We start from the raw sequence: 23,017 nt of genomic DNA, 5'->3' as shown, positions 1-23,017 counted from the left end.
TTGTTGTGTGCGTACAAGTTGTTTCTAACTTGTGGCTACCCTAAAGTGAACATGTCGTGGAGTATTCTCAGCAAGATTTGTTCAGAGGCTGTTTGCTATTGCCTTTCTCTAAGGCTGAGACATTATGGTTAGCCCTAAGCCACCCAGTGGATTTCCATGGCTGAGCAGACATTTGAACCCTGATCTGCAGAATCCTAGTCTAATAAACCACAACATCACACAAGATTTCAGTCTAGACTACACACCATGTTTCTTTATGAATTAAAAAACAGGCATGGTAATCATGAAGCTGTCCAAATACTGCTAAATTACAACTGCCTCAATTCCTCTCTATTGGTTATGTGACTAGTACTGCTGGGGCTTACAGTCCAATAACATCTGGAGGGCTGTATGATTCCCATCTCTGATTTAGAGGTCTGACAAACTTAATAAACCATTTTTCCTGCTGTTACAACACAGGACTCATTACAAGCCTTGTCCTTGCTGCTGTCTTGGAGATACGTTCTGCAATAAATAAAATGGCATTTGAAGCTTGGCAAGAGAGAACAAAAAGTTGCTTCCCTTGTTTTTATAGAATTGCTTGACATCACCTGCCTACAGGCACAGGACTGAGTAGCAAAGCTTGGGTCAAGGACTGGTGATTACTTTTACTCATCATTGACACTTCTGAAGCCACTTCAGCACCATCAAGTGCATAACAGTAATGTGGAGAATGTTTCTCTCCCACTAGTTTCATTGAAATTCTTCAGGTGTTGCACTGACAAGGAACATTTGAAATGTTGCTTTAGGGGATACCTAGAGGCAATGCAAAGATGTGTGGAACACTTTTTGTCATTGTTTGAGTAAATTTGCCATTAAAACTGATTTTAAGTGAACTTCATTCTTATTTCTGTCATCCTACTAGGATAAGGAATGTGGGTAGTAAATTAGGACCCCGCCATAGAGTCTGTGCTTATCCAATGTAGTCTAGTGTTCCCAGAAATATTCCATCCCATATACACTTTAAAAACCCAAATCATCATTTGAAATATCTTCACTCTATACAGCAGTGCTACAAAAGGTCCATGGTCTAGTGTTTGTGCATAAACTTCTGGCTGCTAGCCTGTGACATATTTCCAGGGAAAGAATAAACAAAGGGCACAAATTTGGTACCAATCCCGACACATTTTTTAAAGAGTTGGTTTTCTGTCCCTTTCAAATTAAGTGAGCTGCAGACAAATACAAAAAATGTCCACTATTACAAGCCTCAGCCCCCGTTCTCTCTTTCCAAGCAGTGGGAAAATGTCTTGCCCTGACTTTCTCAAGGTATCAGTGTGTGCTGTTCCTTTCTATGTGGAGAGAAAACCATGTGCAAGTATTATATTTCAATGCAAGGAGTATTCTTATGTTACACTGAATGTGTTTTCTCACTCTTTTGTATTGGTTTATTCAGATTGTTGTGAGAATAGCTATCTTTAGTTGTTCTCTTCACATATAAGTTCTACACATGGGAAGGAAGAGAGGAGAGAAATATACTAGGTTTGACCCTTGTCTCATTGCTTTCTACATGTGGAAGGTGGATCTCTATACATAATAAGGCTCCTTTATCTGGGGAAGATTTGTATGAAGTTTGAAAATCCTGATTTTTTTAGTTTCTGAAATCTCAGAGAAGATAATGGAGCCTTCTGTAGACAATTGTCCTCTACCTATAGAAGAAAACAAGAAGTCTATGGTATGGACCTAATGTTTGCTAATTCAATTGTATATAGAATTGAAATCATGAAGATAATGTTCGGATACCTTGTATATACTTTTAAAGCACCTCATACATGCTCAGATCAGAATAGGGTGCTCTCTGGACAGATTTACCTCTCAATAGCATTTCCTGGAATGCCCCAAGATAACACAAATATTCACATGGACTTTCCAGGAAGTGATTGTTAGAAGGTATGTCTGCATACTAGAATCTGCGCACTGCCGTTTATGTGTATCTGTGGCGGGTTCCAGACCACCAAAAAGTACATGCTTGGCACGTACTAGGATTAGAAAGGAGCATCCTTTCTGGATGCCCCTAACCCTAGTACGTGCTGAGCATGTACAAAATGGCGGTGCCCATTCTACATGGGTGCCACCATTTTGACGTTGCAGATGCTTAGCGTCCGCATGTCGCGTGGCAGAAATGACTCTGCGAGTGTGCCATTGGCGCCTTGCAGCGTCATTTCTGCACAGCAAAGAGAACCCGCTTTTTGCGGGTTCTTTTTGCTGCGTCCAGGAATCGTGTGGTTTGTCCGCTACGGTTCCCTGACGCAGTAAACACCGGCGCCGGCCGGCTGCCCTTTTGGGCGGTCTGTAAAGCGCCTGTGTGTTAGTCAAAGGGTTGTGTTTCAGATGTCAAACAAACCAAACCAAACCACTAGCCTATTTTAGTGACCTTAATATTTTGGAGTTATTTATTGTACCCCTCATGGTTTCCCCAACTCCAGACAATTTATGATAAAGCTTCAAATCATCACTCTCAATAAGAACCAGGAGAAATGACACTACTGTTTACAAGCCTCCGTTTATTCCCACATCCTGCCTCATTCTCTGTTAACTCGACAGTTCTGCGTTGCTTACTGCATTTTGTCAGAGAAGAGGTATCCATGAGTGCCAAATACCTATATATGCATTTTTGAAGGTCCAAGTACTTAATGCCTACCAAATCACTCACGTTCCTCATTACTGACACCCTCAAAGAAGTCATGAAACAAGACTTAGCTTTAGAGAAGACATGTTGACTCAACTTGAGCAAGTCTTGTCCTTATATCCACTTGATAATTTTATCTTTGACAATGCTTTCAAGCAACTTACTCAGAACACGTATTAAGCTAACTGTCCTGTAATTTTTTGTATGCCAGACCCTAGATATCTTTGGAAAAATTAGTGTTATATTCATTGGTCACTTTTCAGTCCTGTGGTAGATCAGTTGATCTTAGGAATAAGTTGTATATTTTTGTTAGAAAATCAGCAATTTCACATTTGAGTTCTTTAAGAACCTTTGGGTTCTGCATTATACCAGGATATAGATTTATTTACCTTAATTGTAATTTTTCCTTAATTCTGGATAATTATGAATGCAGAAGAGGCCTATATTTCCCACAGGGAAGTGAGGAACTATCATATTTTCTTTGTTTTAATTGTGCTGAAGTACCATTTTTTAAAAAGCCTGTTTTTGTCTCTTTTCAAATCTTAGCAGTCAATCTAGGGACGGAGCTGGTGTTGAAATAGGCCAAGCTCCCATTTCCCCTGCTTTTTCAATAATGGTCTAGGACAGTGTGTTTGTTTCAGTACCAACCATCGGAGATTGAAGGATAAACTCTAGGGATCTAAACAGTCCAGCATGTTTCATTTCTCTTTCAACATCTAAGAAATGCTGAAAAGAGACTGATTCAAGATCAACTTGGCTTTGCATCATAATATGATTCCTGCAGGACTGAATTCTCCTAGCAGCCATAGGAATTGCACAAACTATGCTCACAATAAGCAAGAATCCTGCCTTATTAAATTACCATTCAAATAAACTAGACATTCATACGCACAGCCTGTTCCATTTGCTCCTTTTGCACTAGTTAATAAATAGACTCAGAAGGAGAAAGCTTCATATTATATTCAATCCTAAGATTATGTTTTATTTTGTCCAAACAAGCAAGGATTCCTAAACCAATAACAACTCTTCGGTGAAAGCTGGTTTGAAATCCTTGCTGCTTTGCACAAAATAAAGCATTATCCCAGGTTCAGTCATCATCATCAGTTCTGACCCTCCTGGTTTGTTTTCCCAAATGAAGGAGTAAATAAATTGGCAGTACAAGCATGTTCCTTGTTCACACTGTGGCTTGATAATCCAGAACTACTGACTGAAAGTGAGGTACAAACACATCTATTCTCTAGTTAGACCAATCTGCTTATCTCAGCTTTAGAAGATAGTGGCCTCTACTGAACAAATCTTGCCAAGAAACCCCATGATAGGTTCACCTTAGGGTCAGCATAAGTCAGATACAACTTGAAGGCACACAACAACAACAACAACAACATGCTTAAAAATCTTTTTTGAACTACAGTTTTAAAAAAGAACATTTTAAACAGTTCTTTTGTGGTTAGATGCCTTCAAGTGAATTTAGCTTACAGTAACACTACCACAGGATTTTATCATTTTGTCAGTGCCTTCCTGTAAGGTTGAGAGAGTAGGGTCATAAAGTGGGTTTACATGGCTGAGTGGGGGTTCAGATCCTGACCTCCCAAGGTTGTGATCCAACAGTCAGACCACTACACTACACTGGCTCTCTTTTAAATAGCCATTGAAATCGTATAAATTATATTTCCTACTTCTAGGAATATATGTATGTATCTAAATCTATAGTATTGCATTTCCTTAGAAGAGTCACCACATGACACTAACTTGCTAAAATAGCCTAGAACCAAGTAATGGTGATTTCAGAAATGATTTCCCACTCAGGAAAAAGGAAACAGGAAGACAAAAATGTTGCCTTCCTTCTATGGAGAACAAACTACAAAGCTTAAGGATATGGTTTCTAAAATTTACTATGCCATTCAGGATAAACCAGTCTGCGTAAGCTTTAGGGGGATTTTTAGTTGGATCTGAAAGAACTTGATGTTCAGAGTTGCAATGTGACATGGAAAGCTAATTTGTTCTTTTCTCTTCTATGTGCAATAATGAAAGAAAAAACCCTGTTGAGATTGGCTGAACCACAGCTTGATAGATTCATAGCTGAACTTTTTGATGTCAAATGTTATTGTATAAAACATAAGGCCATAGGCTTTCCTGTCACTCCATAAGATAAGGGCAAAAATCTATGTATTAAATCGGAGATAGGGAACCTATGGGCCTTTGGATCTTGTTGGCTTCCATTTCCCATCTGTCCCTACCAGCATGTCTTATGGTTTAGGACAACAGTTCATTGACACAGGCTCATCACTCCTCTATTAATCTACCATAATAGCTGGGTTCTTCTATGGCTGGCAAAACAACAACAAAAACAACAGCAACAAAACCCACCACTTTCACATAGAAATATTTTGAAGAAGATAGCAAAGTAACCTAGGTACGTACCATACAGCTTTCTTTTTTATCCTTAAGACATTAGGTGAAGATCACTGTATTGTTTTTTGCCTTCAGTAGCTGGCTTTGCTCTTTTCCTCTGTTCTGGATTTCTAAGAGGTTTAATAGTTGTTTGTTTTTTATTGAAACGCATTTAAATATCTACTTTCCTTTGGACATTCTGGAGACTCAATCCCGCCAAAACAAACAGACAAACAGGCACATCCTAACTGATTTTCCTTTCAGCACTATCTGGCACTGTTCTTTCTCATGCCATTGTTGGGTTTTGATGTCTTTATAAAATTACGGGAGCAACCATGAGCACTCTGCTGTTTGACATGACCCCTTGATGACTTCACTTCTTCAGACTCACTAGTATGCACTACAATCAAAAAGGCTGCTGCAGTTGAATCTGAATGGAACACTTTTATAGAAAGAACCAAAGCATTTTTGAATTGTCAGGTTTTTTATTCGTTTGAGAGAGAGGGTCAGAGGGAGAGAGACAGATATCAGTGCGTAATCCATTAGGGTCTCACTTTGTACTCTTACTTCACGTTGTGTGGTAACTGATTACCTCCTTTAAAAGATTCCTGTAAGATTAAATATGTTTGCTCACTTAGGAAAAAGTAACCAACTCTCACTGAGCTTAAAAACAAAGAAGCCTGCACCTCAGCAAATGTATGTAAGGTTACAACCTAAATGGTGCTGAAACAGTATTAAAATCACATACATAATCTTTCCAAAACCTTACCCATCTTATCCGACTTATGGATTTATCTGGCACGTCCAAATGGTGCAAATGTATCAGGTAGCTGCAATATTTGTTGCTCTTCTCAAGGTTTTTCAGATAGATAGATAGATAGATAGATAGATAGTGATATGTGCAGATGTTTACCTACCTATTTTCTTGCTAACCCTAGCACCAACATCAACATTTCCCCCCTGCATCTGAGAAAATAAAATCTTTATAATTCCAAAACATATTCCAAAAGTCTCCTTTTCTCCTCCTCCTTTGTTCTTTTCTTTTATATTCTTTTTCTTATAGTCCATGAATGAGCTGGCACTTCTACACAATAACACTATAACTCTTATAATTTTAAAAAAATCAAAGGAGAAAATTTGCCCTTCAAACCATAGGATCACCTCAGCAAGCAATGCCCCAGTTTTTCAAGAGAAGAGTAACAAAAGGCACTGTTAAAACTGTGTGTTCATCTGTTTGTGTGGTGCCATCACTCTCCCTGAGGCATCAGAGCTTCTTGTTCATCTTAGCCTGAGCGCTCTTTCACAGGAGTGAGCTGTCAAAGCTTCTGTATCTGTCTATGCAGGAAAGGGAGAAGAAGGTTAAACAGCCCTATACTTCCTGCGTGGAAATGAGTCAATAGGTAAAGGCAGAGTTGTATTTTCACCACATGCCCTGTTCAAATAAGGATTCCTGTTAGAAATTAGGAATCAGTTGCCAAACAAAAGTTCAACTGTCTTGCTAGGAAGAATGTACACTGCGCATTTGGAAATATGCATCCTTCCAGTGGAGGACATAGGCTGTCATTCCACGCAACATCAAAATTTTATCTGATCCTTTCAGATGTTTTGTGAATAGGTTATCAAGTTGGCATTTTAACCTAAGGACAAAGGCAGGTTGAAATGCAAAAGGTATCTTTTTAAAAAGGATTTTTGTTAAAAGTTGACATATCGACTCCCAAGTTCATAAATGTCGTAAAAGTACCATTAAAACACTTGAATGTGTTGCTTCAAAAATGTATAATTAGGTAGGATTATAATAATATGTGCCCCGGTAATTAACTCTTTTGGGAAATGAAATATGAAAATGAAATTTACTATATCAGAACACACCAAAGGTCATAATCCAGCATAAGACTATCAGAAAACAGGACTAGATTAAATTTGTGATTAGAAACCCATTAGAACATATGTACTCTTAGGATCACAGTGCATGAGTAAGGAAAAGTTTAACCTCTTCCCCCTCAACCATATCCTAATGACAGTGCACCCCAGTTTGACAAATAGTATGAGAAGAAAGTTTCCCCTCCCCCAAAAATGTAGCCATTTCTCATAAGTATGTGAGAGTCAGGTCTATGGCTAAGACAGAGAGAGAGAGAGAGAAGGTTTAAAATGTTAGATATAAATGTTCCTTTCCTAAGCATTATATTACTGGTAGAAATGCATGGGCTTTTCTTTCAATAGACGATTTCTAATGATGTCATATCTGTTTGAGCCCTCAATGTCAAAGGACAGTTTCACATTCACAATACCTATATCATTTTACTCTGTAACAGTTTTAAAAAGAAAGGCCATAAAGAAAAGCCCACATCGTTCAAGCACTTAGTATTTAGTCTATTAATCTGTAAAATAGACTAAATACTAAGTGCTTGGACAATGTGCGGGGAAAGGTGGGGTGAAAATAATGAAATCACCATTAAAAACTCTATTGGTTGTTTAGAGCATTTATACCCCACCCTTCAACCAAAAAGGCTCCCAGAGCAGTTTACAAATTGTTAATTTGGAAATTCCTTGTCCTCAGGCTTAGAGTCTAGGAAGATACAATATATAGGGTAAATGGGGTGGCACTGGCAGCAGGAATTAAGTCACTCAAATACTGGTTGCCATTTTCTCCCTCAGAGGCCAGAGCAATGGTAGTTTGTATGGAGGGACCACCTTACTTGTGCATATGCACACACACACAGAATAACTTGGTTCTGCAAACATTAAGTTTTCTGACAGATTCCTGTGCGTTCTTCCTTCCAAAGATGAAATTCATCCAGTTACCTCTCTCTCAGTAACAAAGTGCAGTGCATTCCCACATAGTGATCTACCTGTTGCCACTGCAACAGACATGAGTCTTTCTGAGGCATCCAGTGTTGATAACATGGCTGAGCATCTCATTATGACTTCAGCGGTGGCACTGGGCGATAAACAAGGACTGTGTGGGAAGGCAGCCACTGCTATTGCAGAACAAAGAGCACAGATAATGGGGGGGGGGGGGAAATTGGGAGACAGAATGCTCTAGGGACAGCCTGGAGTATTCTGACAAGTGAAGACAAGCCCTAAAATAAAATAAAATAAAAAGCTTTAATGTTGCTACATATGTATTGTACTGATATATATCAGTACAAAGAGTCATTGCAGTCAAGTTAATACACAACTTGTTGCACCTGGAGGCTTCCAGTCACAGCTGTTGTCCACGTTTTGTGGCCAGAGAAAGATCAATCTGGAGAGTAAATAATAATAAATAATAAATAAAAATTTTATTTCTATACCGCCCTTCCTCAGATCAGGGCGGTGTACAACATTTACAAAAAATACAATACATATTAAAAACAAGACACCGTATTAAAACAAATTACCATAAACAAAACAAGAAGCCCCGTGTTAGCTGGTCCCTTTGCTAGAGAGGAGGGAAGGAGGCACATAGGGCTCTTAATCGGGGAATGCGCTTGTAAAAAGGAAGGTCTTTAAATCCTTTTTGAATTTGGCCAGGGAGGTGGCCGAGCGGAGCTCCATGGGCAGCATATTCCAAAGGGCCGGGGCGGCGGTGGAAAATGTCTTCCTAGAGGTGGAGACTAGCCTGGCCCCGGGTACCCTGAGTAGCTGCTGCCCAGATGTTCTGAGGGTGCGGGACGGAATATATGGGGAGAGGCGGTCCTTCAGGTATCCTGGGCCCAAGCCATTTAGGGCTTTATAGGTCATTACCAACACCTTATATTGTGCCCGGAAGCGAATGGGCAGCCAATGGAGCTCTTTTAATACTGGTGTTATATGGCTGGCCCTGGACGTGCCAGTGACCAGCCTGGCTGCCATATTCTGCACCATTTGTAGCTTCCGGGTTTGGTATAAGGGTTGCCCCATGTAGAGTGCATTGCAGAAATCCAGTCTCGAGGTTACCAGAGCATGTACCACAGTTTCAAGGTCCCTCTGGGCCAGGTATGGGCGCAGCTGGCGAATAAGCCGAAGCTGGTGACAGGTGCTCTTGACCGTCGCATTCACCTGAGCAGTCAGGTGAAGGGACGAATCAAGAAGCACCCCCAGACTGCGCACGGAGTCCTTCACAGGGAGCGTGACCCCGTTCAGGACAGGTGGAACCACCGCCATTCCTGGACCAGGGGAACCTATCACGAGTATGGAGGTGTTGAGGACCAGAAGGATATCTATGGGGATCACATGAACCCCAGTATCACCTTTCACCCATTACTGCTATATAAAGGTCTTATGAAATTGTCTTGTGGCTGTTTCTATTTATTTCTATTAAAATTAGATAATAGACCTCAGTGTTCAATATTTGAGCCAGTGTGGTATAGTGTTTTGATCACTGGACTAGGACTGTGGAGATCAGGATTCATTTCTCCATTCAGAATTGGAAACTCAGTGCATGGCCTTGCATGAATCACACACTTTCAACCCTAGAAAACCCCATGATAGATTTGCCTTAGGGTTGTCTTAAGTCACACAACAACAACTTCAAGGCACAACAACAAAAATAACAATCACAACATTGAATATAGGATGTAGCATTTGTTGAATATATCAGTGAGACTGTAATTGTTTTTGAAAAGCTGAATTGCACTTAAATAACATAAAACCTCTCTTCATTATTATTTTTTTCAGGCACTGTCCTGGTAGACAGCATGTTGATCAAAGGTACAGCAGGAGGACTTGATCCCACCATAGAACTAACTTTAAAGGATAATGTAGACTACTGGGTTATCTTAGATCCTATCAACCAGAGGCTTTATCTCAACAGTACTGGACGAATTCTGGACAGAGATGTAAGTCGGTTTCTCTCTTCCTACCCTTCATCTCAGTTCTTTCATATTGAAATGCAGTTTCAATAGAGAATTGAGGCCAACATGATGAATAGCAGTGGGAAATGTGCCATGTACTCCTAATCACATTTGTTTATTGCGAAGTAAATCCCATTGAGCACAGCTAAATTTGTTTAGGCCTACAACTTAATAATGGTTTTCAAACACTGGAGATTATCTGAAAGCTAAAACTGCTACTAGTACATTTTATAGCTCTTAGATCCTTTGTTGATTATAATGATATAATTTTATAAGAATAAATTCTATAGCCTAGCCCAACTAGAAGAGACACACTGAATCCATGGGTTTTATATAAAGTGTGTATTTATTGTCCAGCAGTTGATTCATAATGTCTACTTTAGGTGGCACTTAGTACAGTAATTGTTTTTTTTCCATAAAGAAATATGATTTTATATGCACATTGATGTATTCATTTTCTGTTTTGTTATCCATCCCTAAGTATAAAATGATAAATGAAAATTAGTTTGTTTCCATAGATGTTTGTGATTTCTATTTTGTTAATTTAGATATCCATAAAGGCAATTCACAGCTATCTAAGACAGAAATGTGAGCCAGGTAGTCTTCTGTATTGTATTTCAAGTCCCAGTAGCTCCATTCAGAATATCTAATGTCTCATTATTGTTACAATCCAACAGCATCTAGAAAACTGCATAATTCCAACATCTGGTGTAAAGATTAGAACATGCTAATCTGGGCATGGGGTTGAAGCAATAAACAATGTAGATGCTTAACAGCATGTACAACTGTTTCCTTTTAGTGTAGGCCAGAACATTTTAGAAGCCTGAAACTGAAGATAGCCCTGTGTCAGTTCACCTGGAGTTTGATAAACCTCCTAGTTTTGTTCTCTGATTTCTACTACAAAATTGAGGAAACATATCTAATAACATCAGATGGCAAGGTCCCAGTGCACTGGCTCTCTCTTTTAGGATTCCCCTGTGATGGCTAAAATGCAGTTATCTCTCCTGTTCTTTCCTATTTGCCTGATGAAGACGCCAGTGTGATTTTGAAAGCTTGCAACATGTAATTGTGCATTTTTGTTGACCCAATAAAGGTATAATTGTTTGGATGTTATTGGATTTGCTATATTGCCAACACGGCTACCTCTAGATGTCTTTTGAGGAAACATAGTCAGTGCCTTGTTGGGAGACAAAAGCTGGCTGGTAGACTGTACTTGACACACCCTACATAAAATAGAATCACCTTAATCCAATGAATACCAGGTGCTGTAGGCTATATTTCAAAGGAATAAACTGACAAACCCACCTCTGAGGATTCTTTGCCTGTGAAATTCATGGGTTCAACCATAAGTCGACAGGTGAGTTGAAGGCACACTCACACAGATGTGTTTATCAGATTGGCTGCAAGATGTTATGTAACCTTTTAAAAAGAAATATGTGTAGGAGGCATTTCTCTGCAGCAATGTTGTGCTTTTTCAACTTGCCCTTTTTCAACCAGAGTTGCCCTTAGCAATTGAAAGATAAATCCAGAGGCTGCTGACAGTTTGTCCCAGTCAATTTCACCATTCTGTTGTCTTATTTGGGAAAGGCTGCCATTTAGAATTTGGAAAGTGGAGTGATTCCTCCCTCCCCGCAAGCAAGCTGCGCTGTCCTTGTTCATTATACCTCTGGCGCTGTCTAGCTGAGAACTATGGCACACCTTGTTTCCCGATCTTTATAGAAACGAATCTCTGTACACTCAACAGTAATTGTCCTCTTCATTCAGACAAACAAGGGTGTGTATTTTAATGCCTTATCTCCCCTTCACAATTCACAAAAGATTACCTTCAGTTGTATAACACTTTGGTGAGCATTTCAGCTGGGTATGTTTGTGAACTCATCTCTCTTCCTGGAAAAAAACCTATTGAAATTCAAAATGTACCACTTCTAGGTTGTTATGTTCTAGTCAGTGAACAGATATATTCAGGTGATGTAATCATCTGACAGGCTAGTCAGCACAGTTTCCTTCTCCATAAAAATACCTATGATTTGAATGTACACACAATAAGGAGAGTGCCTGTTGTGTAAGCCAAAAGGATTTCTCCCCTCTGGCCAAGCCTGAAGCTTCTTTCTGCTGCCAATCACTTCCTTCATTTCTTTACCTTTTCTTCAGGTTTTGGGGCTCCAGGGCATACACCGTATTCTTCAGTGCATCTGATCCAGTGAAGCCCTGAAGCATCTAAGTTTTTGAACTGAGCAGCCAAATACATGGTCCTCTCTTTTATTAACTTATTCTTAAAAGAACTTCATTGAAGGTTTTTAAAAGACAGATTTATAAGCTACTCGCTGTTCATTTTTATTTCAAGAGAGAATCACTGCATTTCTGTTTGATTTCAGCAGATTGAGCTTCTTATTCTAAGAAAAGAGAGCAAACATTCTCTGTAAATTTAAAGAAGCTTTTGGGCAGGATTAGCTAAAGTAGAATTAAGTAATCATACAAGGAAGGACTCTTTGGTCAACATGTAATTTTATGCCCCCCAAAGCACACTAAGTAAGAGGATGGTTATGCTTATGGACTAATAAATGGTTGAAGGAATAAGGAGCAGATAATAAAAATAAATTGATGTCCTCAGCATGGAAGGAACAAGAAGTGTTGGCCAATGATTATGAACAGTGCTATTAGCTTTCTTAAGTGATCTGAAGTGAAGGATATTGAATAAAGTCCATGTGTGAGGAAAGGTGAGACAGGGTGAGGAAATCCTGAGGTTCCGAACCTCTGAATTGCCTGTGCCTCAGCAAGCTAGATTGTGACAAAGCAAATAATATATTGCAAATCAAATGTTGGTATTGCAAAAGCTCAGAGAGTAGCCACAATGTCTCTTGCTAAATTTTGGGATCAGGGTCCCAGCCCCAGTGCCATTTCTCATCGACCCTGGTAAGATCCATGGCTTCACGAATGACGACTTATTATTCTGTGAAGATTTCTAAAACAATTTCCATACTCAGTGAATGGGCAACAAAAATGACAAGCATTAAAAGGCCAAGTATACAGAATAAAATCATTTAAACTTAAACTCTAGTGGAGTCTTAATTGACTATGAGTGATTATCGAAAATATCTTTGGGTGATGGAGCAAACTTAATTCATTCTGCACAGGCAACCAGGAAAGAAAAAAAGAAGAAGAAGCACATTCAATTGTAAGAATTATCAGAAAAGGTGTTGTAACATAGGAAGCTGTCTTGAATCATGTAAGGACATTGGCCTAGCTCACTTTTGTCTTCAGTGCAAATAATTAGATCTGGTTTAGTGCTCTATTACTGAGGTGGTAACTGTCCAGTATGATATTACTATATAAATCTATCCAGCTTGTCCACTTGGAATATATAAAGGTTTGGTTGTTCTACACAGTAGAGAACAACATGGAATTAGAAAATGCTCCAGGAAAAGAACAACAAAAGTAAACAAAACTGTCAGGGCTAGAGGATCTTTTCTGCTGAAAATTAACATGAGGTGCAATATAACAAGAAATGGGACAACTACTTCATCCTAGGAGCTGAATTCATATTTGGGAACCCATATTTTAGCAGTGGGCAGTGCTAAGCATCAAAGCAAAGTGGGTAGGGGCAAAGACATAATACAGTTGGAGATAATTGTTGGTCATTTTCTCAATAAGTGAACAAAGCATAGTCCAGTTATGTGCATGTTGACTTAGCAGAATGGTAGCTTGCTTGTTTGTTTAAAGCAGGAATAGGCAGGGTGTCCTTCCACTAGTCCTGTAGTCTCCCAGTAGTCTTCTTCTATAGACTAGTCATTAAGTTTTGGGGATAAGCATGCTTACTGTACCACAACCTACTGGGCTTTATTTGGCTGTATCGCAGAAGAGGGTCTTCTTTTTTCTAGCTCCCGCCATGTGGAATGGTCTTCTCAATAAAACTAGGTGGGCCCCCAATATTAAATGTTTACCCTGTCAACTGAAGCACCATCTGATTATGCATCTTATGTTTGTTTTCTTGTTAACTCTTTTGTCTTTTACCCTGATTTATAATGAATGGTTTGGTGGATCTTGTTGTTTTGCTGTTTTATTCTTTTAACTACTGTTTTATTGTGTCAGGGTTTTTTTTATTGGAAAGTGCTTCATGGTTTTCAGGATGGACAATGCTAGAAAACTATTTGGAAATAAAATAAAATTTTGTCCAATGAATTAGAGCAGACAAATCCATGGAGGAGGGGTTTTATTAGTGTTTCTTATCCAAGGGGGCTAAACTGTACCTTCATGTTCAGAGGAACTATGCATCTTTCTGAATATCACTTATAATGGAATGAACAGTGGATGAGCTTAGCTGCCTTTATGTCTTGTGCTTTGTCTTCAACACAGTTTGTCTTATAGATATCTACCAAAATATCTAAACTCACATCCATCTGCACTACTGAGATAAATGAAATATTTTACAGGAGGAAAATGGGAAGCTCTCTTAAATTGAGTTGGATTGTCTGTACATCTAGGCCAATATTGTCAACTCTAGCAGTAGCTCGCAGGGATCTGTCCTAGGCCTATCCGGATATCCCCACTATTTCTTATTTAAGTACTGACCACAACCTACCTGATATAGCTTCTAAAAATAGGAGAAATCTTGTGTGTTCAGGGCATGTTGTTGTTGTTGTTGTTGTTGTATGCCTTCAATTTGTTTCTGACTTACAATAACCCTATGACATGGCTTTCTTGGCAAGATTTGTTCAGTGGCAGTTTGCCTTTGCCTCCCACTGAGGACCTTACCGCATTGCCCCCTGGGATGTGATGGGGGTGTGATGAAAGGGAACAGGATGAGAACAGAATGGGTGCTATCATCCATTCTATCGCACAGCAGAATGCCGCCACCAGAAGTTCCCATTGCCTTCTAGATCTGTCTCAGAGGTGGCGATTTTCAGGAACGCTTCTAAACAGTTCCTGAAAATCGCCTCCTCTGGCACAGATCTGGAATGCAATGGGAACTTCCGCCAGCGGTGGCGGTGGGATTCTGCTGTGCAATAGGATGGGTGATAGCACCCATTCTGTTCTCATCCCACTCCCTTTCATCACGCCCCCATCACATCCCAGGGGGCAATGCGGTGACCCCCTGAGTCAGAGTGAATGTGACTTGCCCAGGGTCACCCAGTGGGTTCCCATGGCTGAACAGGTACTTGAAGCCTTGTCTGTAGCCAAAAATTAGAGTGTAGACATACTGCCTTATTTATTCAAAGATACAGCCGTGTTAGTCTGTAGAATCAATATGTAGACAGTTGTTGTAGCATCTTTGAGACTAACTGAAAGAAAGAAGTTGGCAGCATGAGCTTTCGTAGACTTAAGTCTACCTTCTGAGATGTATAATGCATCTTCCATCACCTCTACATTCACTGGAATTAGGGGTGAATTCACATTCCCCTGTGAGTGTGGGAAAATGACAAATAAAGAAACCACTATTCTTTTTACCTGAGAGAACACCTCTCTAGGACTCACCAGGTCCTCCAGTGTAACTCTATGGTCAACATTTGTCATAAGTTGATCATAGAATCAAACTAGAAGACCTACAAATGCTTAAAGACTCTGCAGCACAACACTATGGTCAACATCTGGCAGAGTTGTGCTGGAGGACTTAGAGATTTTAGAGAGAACCTATTAATCAAAACCACAGATAATCAAATATACAAAAGTCAAAGCTGCAGATGTGGAGGGCCAACTATATAGAGTTGCTAACATGTCTTAAAACAGCTGTTTGCAGCTACAAATTAGATGTACTCAGCAAAGGGTCTTCTGAAAAAAATGTATAGTGGTTTGAACTAGTGATATATGCAAGTTTTGCAAAATATGCTGAAACTACCACAACATTTGTTGTGCTCTTCTGAAAAGATGCAGCTAACATTTCTTAACCCAGTGTATTTCTTAACCCAATGTACTGAAGTAAACTTAACACAGTAGACTTCAGATTAGCTACCATCCCCAAAACTTTTATTTAAAAAAGACAAAATTGGAAATAGAAATTCAAAGCATCCTTGAAGTCATAATGGTGATTATCATTGAGAAATGCATTTGCATTTATGTTTCCCCAGATGAAGCAAGGCAATATTGCAATATGAGATTGGGGAGAGGCAGAGGAACTCAGGTTCTAATGTTTGGGGTCCAATAAGTTTTACTTTCAAGACTAGTTCCTGCTTGTTGGATGGCTCATTGACATTTTCAGTCCAGATCCATCTGAATATGATCTGCCCACCGGGTATTTCTGAGCACTGCAGGATGCTCTATAAATAAGAGGAAATGGCTTATTTGATAAGGAAGGTAGAAGTTGGTATGAATATTTATGAGGATGACATTAGAAGCATAACTGTTGATAAAATTAATTATTATTTTATTAGCTAAGCAACAGCTACAATTGAATATTAAAATTGTATTATATCTATTGTTCATAAGTTTAATTTTTCATCAAGCATTCAAGATGGTTAGATAAAAGTGTAGACTCAGTGATGAGGATAGGATAACAGGTAAATTATCATTCATTTACTAAGTAGAAGTACTGTTGTCCTGTCATTTTATTATGTTTTTTCTGTATATGTCTTGCCAGTCAGAGGAAAGGCTTAGAGATCAGGCAACAAGTACTCTGAAGAAGCTGTTCACTTGCAAATATATTGTCAGAGACTGGGGAAACATCAAAAGAAAAGCAGAGCTTTCAGTCCTTCAGTTGCTGATATAATCCACTGTTCACTAATAGTTTTCCAAGTTCATTCAACTGAGACAGTGGACTTCCCTTTCATGACTGCAGTAGCATTTCCTCTCCATACACAAACAGCAAAAAATAATTCCTAACAATGTATTATTTTCTCCATGTGTTTCACTTAAATTATTTTTTAAATCACAATGCAGTCAGCAATTAAGTGGCAGCATATAACAATGTTGGTTTAAGTTTCAACATAAATATTGTAAAATTCAAAATTCATCTCAAGTGCTTGTGGTTCTTTCTATGGCATTGGTGTCTTCTGTGGTCCTCTTGAATGTCTTCTGTAATATTTAAAAACAGATCAGCTCTGTTTCTCTCAGGAACAGCCCTTTAGTTCCTGCTGACAAGCCTAGTATTAGACTCTTGAGATGGAAAACAGTCTACTCAGCATCTACACATACAAGAGTACTAAACATATTTACACTGTTACCTAACAATTAACAAATTTAAAAGAGTTTTACAACAAAATTATTTCCCTATTTTAAGATAAGTTTCAGTATCTAATACCTTACAACCTTCCCAGTAATCAATATCTTTCACATAAAGATCTTGACTGGAATTCACTAAAACTGTTAAATACATGTAACCATTTTAATTATGTAGCTACATAGTATCTGCCAGCCTGACCCCCCCATAATCCTCATCATGCAGCAACCTCTGTGAGTACAAAGGCTCTGTTATTCTGTCAGCCAGGAAGCAGCTGACTGAAGTTTCCATCCCCTCCCTTGATCAATCTCCAATCCAACAGGAAGAAGCAGGGACCCCGACACTATTCTCCCTTACACCAGTGATTTCTCACGGAGAATGTGGAAATGTCAGTCAACTACTTCCCAATCAACAGGTTAGCACATCCTGTTGCTAGCGGTGGCTGCTGCCCAATGGATGAGGATTGGGGACTTTCAACATCCCTTCATATTCCCTAATCTAGGGAATACATGAGGGATTATCACACAGAGCTTTACCGTCTCTGAAACATCACTAAATCATCTGTAAAGTGCAAGGATGTGCTTTCTCCCTGTGATTAAATTGCCATGGAGGCATCCCATCATTAAAGCATTCATGGAGCAGCCATTTCTCTGCATAACGGGAACTTTAGTTATGCAGAGAAATGGCTTCCCTGCAAATGCTTTAATGACAGGATGCCGCCATGATGATTCAATCACAGGGGGAAAGTGCAACCGGCAATCACACCCTCATGCTTTACAGATGATTTAGTGATGTTTCAGAGACGGTAAGCCTCCATGTAATAATCCCCATAGGAATAATGAATAAGAACCACCTATGAATGCTTAACTCTAGGTTACATATTCGTAACTGCTTTAGTGAATTCCAGCCAATATCCAGCTCTTAATAATGGCTCAAATCATAGCATGGATTAAAGTAAGATTCTCTGACGCTACAGTCAAAGCTCTAGCAGAGTTCCATGGTGTCCTCCATGGTCCTGATCTAATAGTAAGATTCAGTTTTAAGGCCCATTCTGACTAAATGTATCACTTGTGTTAGAACACTTGTTGCTATAGTGATAATATATCTAGAAGCTCTATGAGCAGTAGCAAAGAAAACACTCCTAAATATGCAAGCTTCTTTATGAGCTTCCCATGATCTTGCCCAATTTCAAAAAGAGCTTGTGTCTGCTTGCTGACAGCACCATCTACATTCCTCAAGTGTATTATGATCTTCTGTTTATCCAGTGCAATACTACAGGCTGCACATGTTTTATGGTTATATTATTCAAGGTTGTTTAAATGGTTTTAAATTGTCTGTTTTTAAATTAATAATATATTTAACTCTTTTAGAACATATAATTGTTTATTGTTTTAAGCTGATTTTATTGTAAGCCAACTTGAGATCTTTGGATAAAGGGTGGGATATAAATATTTAAATGAATAAAACAATATAAAATAAATATATATGTGTGTGTGAGAAGTCGAAGGCTTTCATGGCCGGCATCCATAGTTTTTTGTGCGTTTTTCGGGCTATGTGGTTATGTTCTAGAGGAATTTATTCCTGATGTTTCACCAGCATCAGTGGCTGCATCCTCTGAGAAAGAATACACACACACACACACACACACATATGGAAAAATGTTCTGAGGTCTGAATGAGGCACCCAGCTACAAATACATTGCTGGGCACCTTGTTCAGACCTCAGATCAAGTGACTAGAAGTAGTAATTGCTCAGTGCGATGTGCATGAAATAGCTGCCTGCTGTTGGAACGGAGCGCTCCAGATCTTCTCAGAAGATGCAGAACAAAAAGTAAAATTTTAAAATTCATTTAAAAATGCATTTTAAGGGTGCAGAGCCCTTCAGTTCTGGTACTGAACATGCCAGACGTCATCCAGTCTGTTCACACCAGAACTAGGTTTGGGGTCATGCATCGTCCAGACTCCCTGGGGAGAGGATGTGGAGAAACCGGTTTATTTGGCCAAGAAAAGGCCTGGGACTTATGTTCAAGTGCATATATAGGATTGTTATCTTTATTTCAATTGAATAAATTTGCAGGATTACTGTCTTTACTTCAGTTGACCTTATTTTCTGAATAGACATTGTACTGATAGATGGCTGTAAGTAGAAAGTATATTCTTCATAACCAGTTACTAGTTAAATGCAATTGAACTTTTATTTTTCTCCTTCTTTGCAGCCACCAATGTCAATTCAATCCATTGTGGTCCAAGTCCAGTGTATTAATCGAAAAGTAGGAACTATTATCTACCACGAAGTTCGGATTGTGGTACGGGATAGAAACGATAATTCTCCCCAGTTTCAGCAGCAGAAGTACTATGTTGCGGTAAATGAGGTCAGTTTTATTATCGCTATTGTTGCTGATATTTATTGTTACCACATTTCTGACTGCTCATGTTCTGTAAGCATAAAATGTCCTCCCCCCCCTAACTAATGCATTATTAATGCACTTTAGATTTATTTCTTTGGGAAGTAAGAGGGAGGAGGGGGCTTCAGTTGATGCTGAACTTTTACTGTACTTGTAAAACACTTTGCCACAGATTGACTTGCTTAAGGAGAATCATGATTGTAATTAAATAAACCTAACCCAATGAGAATATTACATATGAAGTCGAAGAGACATGGGAAAGTAAAAGAGATGCACACACATACTGCTATGAGAATATATAGTACTGCAGCAAAAAGAACCGAGAAGGATATTTTCATTATGTTTCCATTATATGATAGAAAAAAGGATAATAAATGCAAATACGAACAGAAACATTAATTTGCAGATTTAAAGGGTTATCTCAGGAACAAACTTTATTGGTTTAGATTTTCTTACAGAATTATTATTCAATGCAATAGTAGGTTCAGCAAAAAGAGTTCCATTTTGTAGACCCCTAGTTTTTAAATTTACCAATAACATATGTTTTTATTTTGTATTAACTAGTTCCAAGTCAGATCCTATCTATTTGCAGATGGGAAGAACTACATCTTATTGATACATTACATTCATTCAGTGATCAACTGTGATGAGTGTGTTTGGGAAAGAGACAATTCTGTTGATCCATCTCTCTCCCCTATATTTTCACACTCAGAACAAGGTTATGCTGTTTAGCCTCAGTTCTTCCTTGCTATTCCCAAGCTTGAGCTACCTGAATACAGTGAAGCTTTATATCCAGTCATATAATGCATAGATGTACAGCAAGTCTCATCTGTAGCTCTGCTGTGTGGTCCAGTCCTCCTCATCACACATGGCTACTCATTTCAGGAACTGGCCTAGCTTTATGAAGCTCCCCTGTTCTCAATCTAAGGAAACTGGGATGGGTTTATTCCTCTATCAATATATGGTATTTTATTGTGACTGGTATTTGTGTTACTTTAGCTAGAGGGAGTTCTTATAATTTATTGATAAGCTAAGCCCTCTGTCCATGTGCATCCTGTCAACTATGGCAACATGAGGCAGGGAAAAGGACAGCACAGTCCTAGAAGGAGAACCAGTCAAATGCTTTTTGTAGTGTGTTCATTACATTGCTTAGCTGTGGCAATGAGAACAGTATGTGAAAAGGGACCTTAAATAGGCCTTCCCCAACTCTCATTGACTTGCTGGTGTAACAGAAAGTTGCAGCCATTTTAAATTTTGGTTTCTCATCTCAAAGTAGGTGGGAATATCTGAGCCTCCCCCACTCTTATGCTGAAAAGAGAGCTATACCTTGGGGCATCTATTCTCAACTGTAAAGGGAATAGGGTGAAAATATCACCTTTCCCTGGCACCATACCCATCTCTCACCCTGGCAAGGTTATCTGTCTGCAAGGGATGTGGTTTTCTTTCTAGCAGTGTCACAGCAACAAGAACACCTGTTTTAGCACTAATGCACTTCTGATGCCACTAGGTGTTTTATGCAAAGCATCATGTATTAAATGCTTTGATTTTTTTTTAAATTTAGAATTTTAATACAGTTGAGTAGATGTTCCTCAACACAGCATTTCACAACTTGTTTGTTTTTCATTTCTACACTGTGCCTTTTTTCTCTGTCCCAATATCTTGTTAACTTCACTTGCCCTAGAAAAGTCACAGAGCTGGCCTTAGGGAGGGGTGTGTTCAGCAGTTGCATTGAAATGAGGGGACACCAAGCTGGTGGTTCTGCCCTGTGCCAGAAAAAAGCGGTTGCCCGACTCGGCAGGCTGACCGCTTTGCCGCTAGACGCAGCGAACGACTACAAGCCCCAGAGTGCTCTGGGGCTTGCCCCAGCTCCCTATTGGTGCGCGGGGCAAAAGGGAGTCCCTTCCGCCCCACGACGCTCTGGGAGCTGGGCTCGGTGATTGGGAGTTCCGGTCCTCCAGGGCAGATGATTGGTTCAGCTGCCCTGGAGGAGGAGTCTCCTGGTCAGATGGTACTGAGGGCGGGGCTTAGGCCTATATAGGGCATGCTGCCAGCCCCGGCCCTCAGTCGGTGCTTGGCTCCGGATGGTTAGGAGCCAAGCAGGAAGGGAGGAGGAGCTGAGCCTTCTCCCACCCACCCACCGCTTGGGTTTGGGTTTTTTGTCACAACTTTGGGGCGGCAGCATAGGCCAGGATCTGCACGGTGTGGTACCAGGGCTACGGAGCTCTGGTTTGGGAGTCAGTCGGGACCCGGGGGCGAATAGGGCAGGCGTATGGCCATTGCGGGGGCCATAATGCGAGAGCGCCTCCCGGTGACTAGGGGCTTAGCAAATATGTGAACGCATGGCAGAGATGCGGTCATATGGTGTTCATTAGCCCCTAGGTCATCCCAATGCCTGGTGGGTGCCAGGTTGTGGTTAATCAGACAAACGTGGGGTTGTTTGATTTCGCAGATCCTGACCTCATGCTTTGTGCCAACCCTACCAATGGTTTGCTTAATAAAGTTGTGGCCTTTCCTCCAACACGGTCTCCTGTGGTTATTCGGCAGCAGCATCTGAGGCAAACCCGTTTCAGGCATGTTTGGGATCAGCTGGTATAGGTCAGTAATCTGGCAGTGCAACAGGAGGAGTGTTTAGTATCCTTTTCAGTGACATTTCACCCATTCTGAGAGAAATTAGCACATTCTAATGTCTTTTTATTAGCCAGCATTGGTTAAACATCGAGGCTAATAAGTCTGTGGACAGCTCTATGAATCTCTCATATAAAACTATTCGTAGTGCAATAATAGTTCAAGGAGGATCTGTGATAGGCTCCCAGTCTCAGTTCTTTGGTACCTAACTCCCTTTCTTCAGTTGCATATCCTAAAAGGTTTCTGGACTAGGTCCACTTCATCCACCACATCCATATCCTTTGCTTATCCAGAAAGGAAGCAATTTACACTCTTTCTTCCATATGTCCTTTGCCTCTGGAAAAAAAACTAATCCAACCATGAGCTAAAAAGGGTGTGTGTTCAGAATAGTTGACCTTTTCCATTCTGTGCTCTTCTGAAACCATTTCTGTGCACTGCTGTCATGAGTAATGATGAAACATTATTGCCCAACAAGCACTGCAAAACAAAAACAAACAGAAAATGGCTGCCCCCTTGTATCCTGCCCTGCAGATTGTTGCTACTGAATGGAGGTTTTGAGGATAAAGAATAGGACAGGTCAGCTCAGAATGGGACTGAACATATTTTTGAGTCAAAATGAAATGCAAATGGATTTTGGGTTTGGATCACAGTGCTGTTATTTGCAAACTTTGCATCATTTCTAAAATCCTTCTCCAGCCAAAACTGGAACTCAAGTAGCATGTACTGTAGATTTCAAATGGTATAAAATTTTCCCTCTGGTATTTTCTTGCTATTATTCATTTCTCCATCTGTTTCTTTGATTCAGCTATGTCAAAAAGCTCAAGAGTGATTTGAAGGAATTTTCCATCATTTCTTTCATTGGTGGTGGTTCAGAATTGTTGAAATCTGCATACAAATGTTCATACCAAATGTGTTTGAGCGTTCTTAATGGATGTTACCCCAAATTCTTTATTTTCCCCTTTAATTGG

General features: G+C 39.7%; 1 protein-coding gene across 5 annotated transcripts in view; it reads left to right on the top strand.

Moving 5' to 3' along the window:
* Positions 1–23,017, top strand: part of LOC149318735 (protocadherin-15-like) — a 952,040-nt gene that overhangs the window by 571,652 nt on the left and 357,371 nt on the right. For all 5 annotated transcript variants that reach the window (XM_089510367.1, XM_089510370.1, XM_089510366.1 and 2 more), the window contains 2 exons: positions 9,695–9,855; positions 19,236–19,391. In XM_089510367.1, the coding sequence (XP_089366493.1) occupies positions 9,695–9,855; positions 19,236–19,391 (317 nt within the window). The remainder of the gene's footprint in view (positions 1–9,694; positions 9,856–19,235; positions 19,392–23,017) is intronic.

Source organism: Sceloporus occidentalis, unplaced genomic scaffold, assembly GCF_023333645.1.
Source record: "Sceloporus occidentalis isolate IW3139 unplaced genomic scaffold, rSceOcc1.0.p SCAF_2, whole genome shotgun sequence".
NCBI classification, from domain to species: domain Eukaryota; kingdom Metazoa; phylum Chordata; class Lepidosauria; order Squamata; family Phrynosomatidae; genus Sceloporus; species Sceloporus occidentalis.
This window is presented reverse-complemented; position numbering and strand designations above follow the sequence as displayed.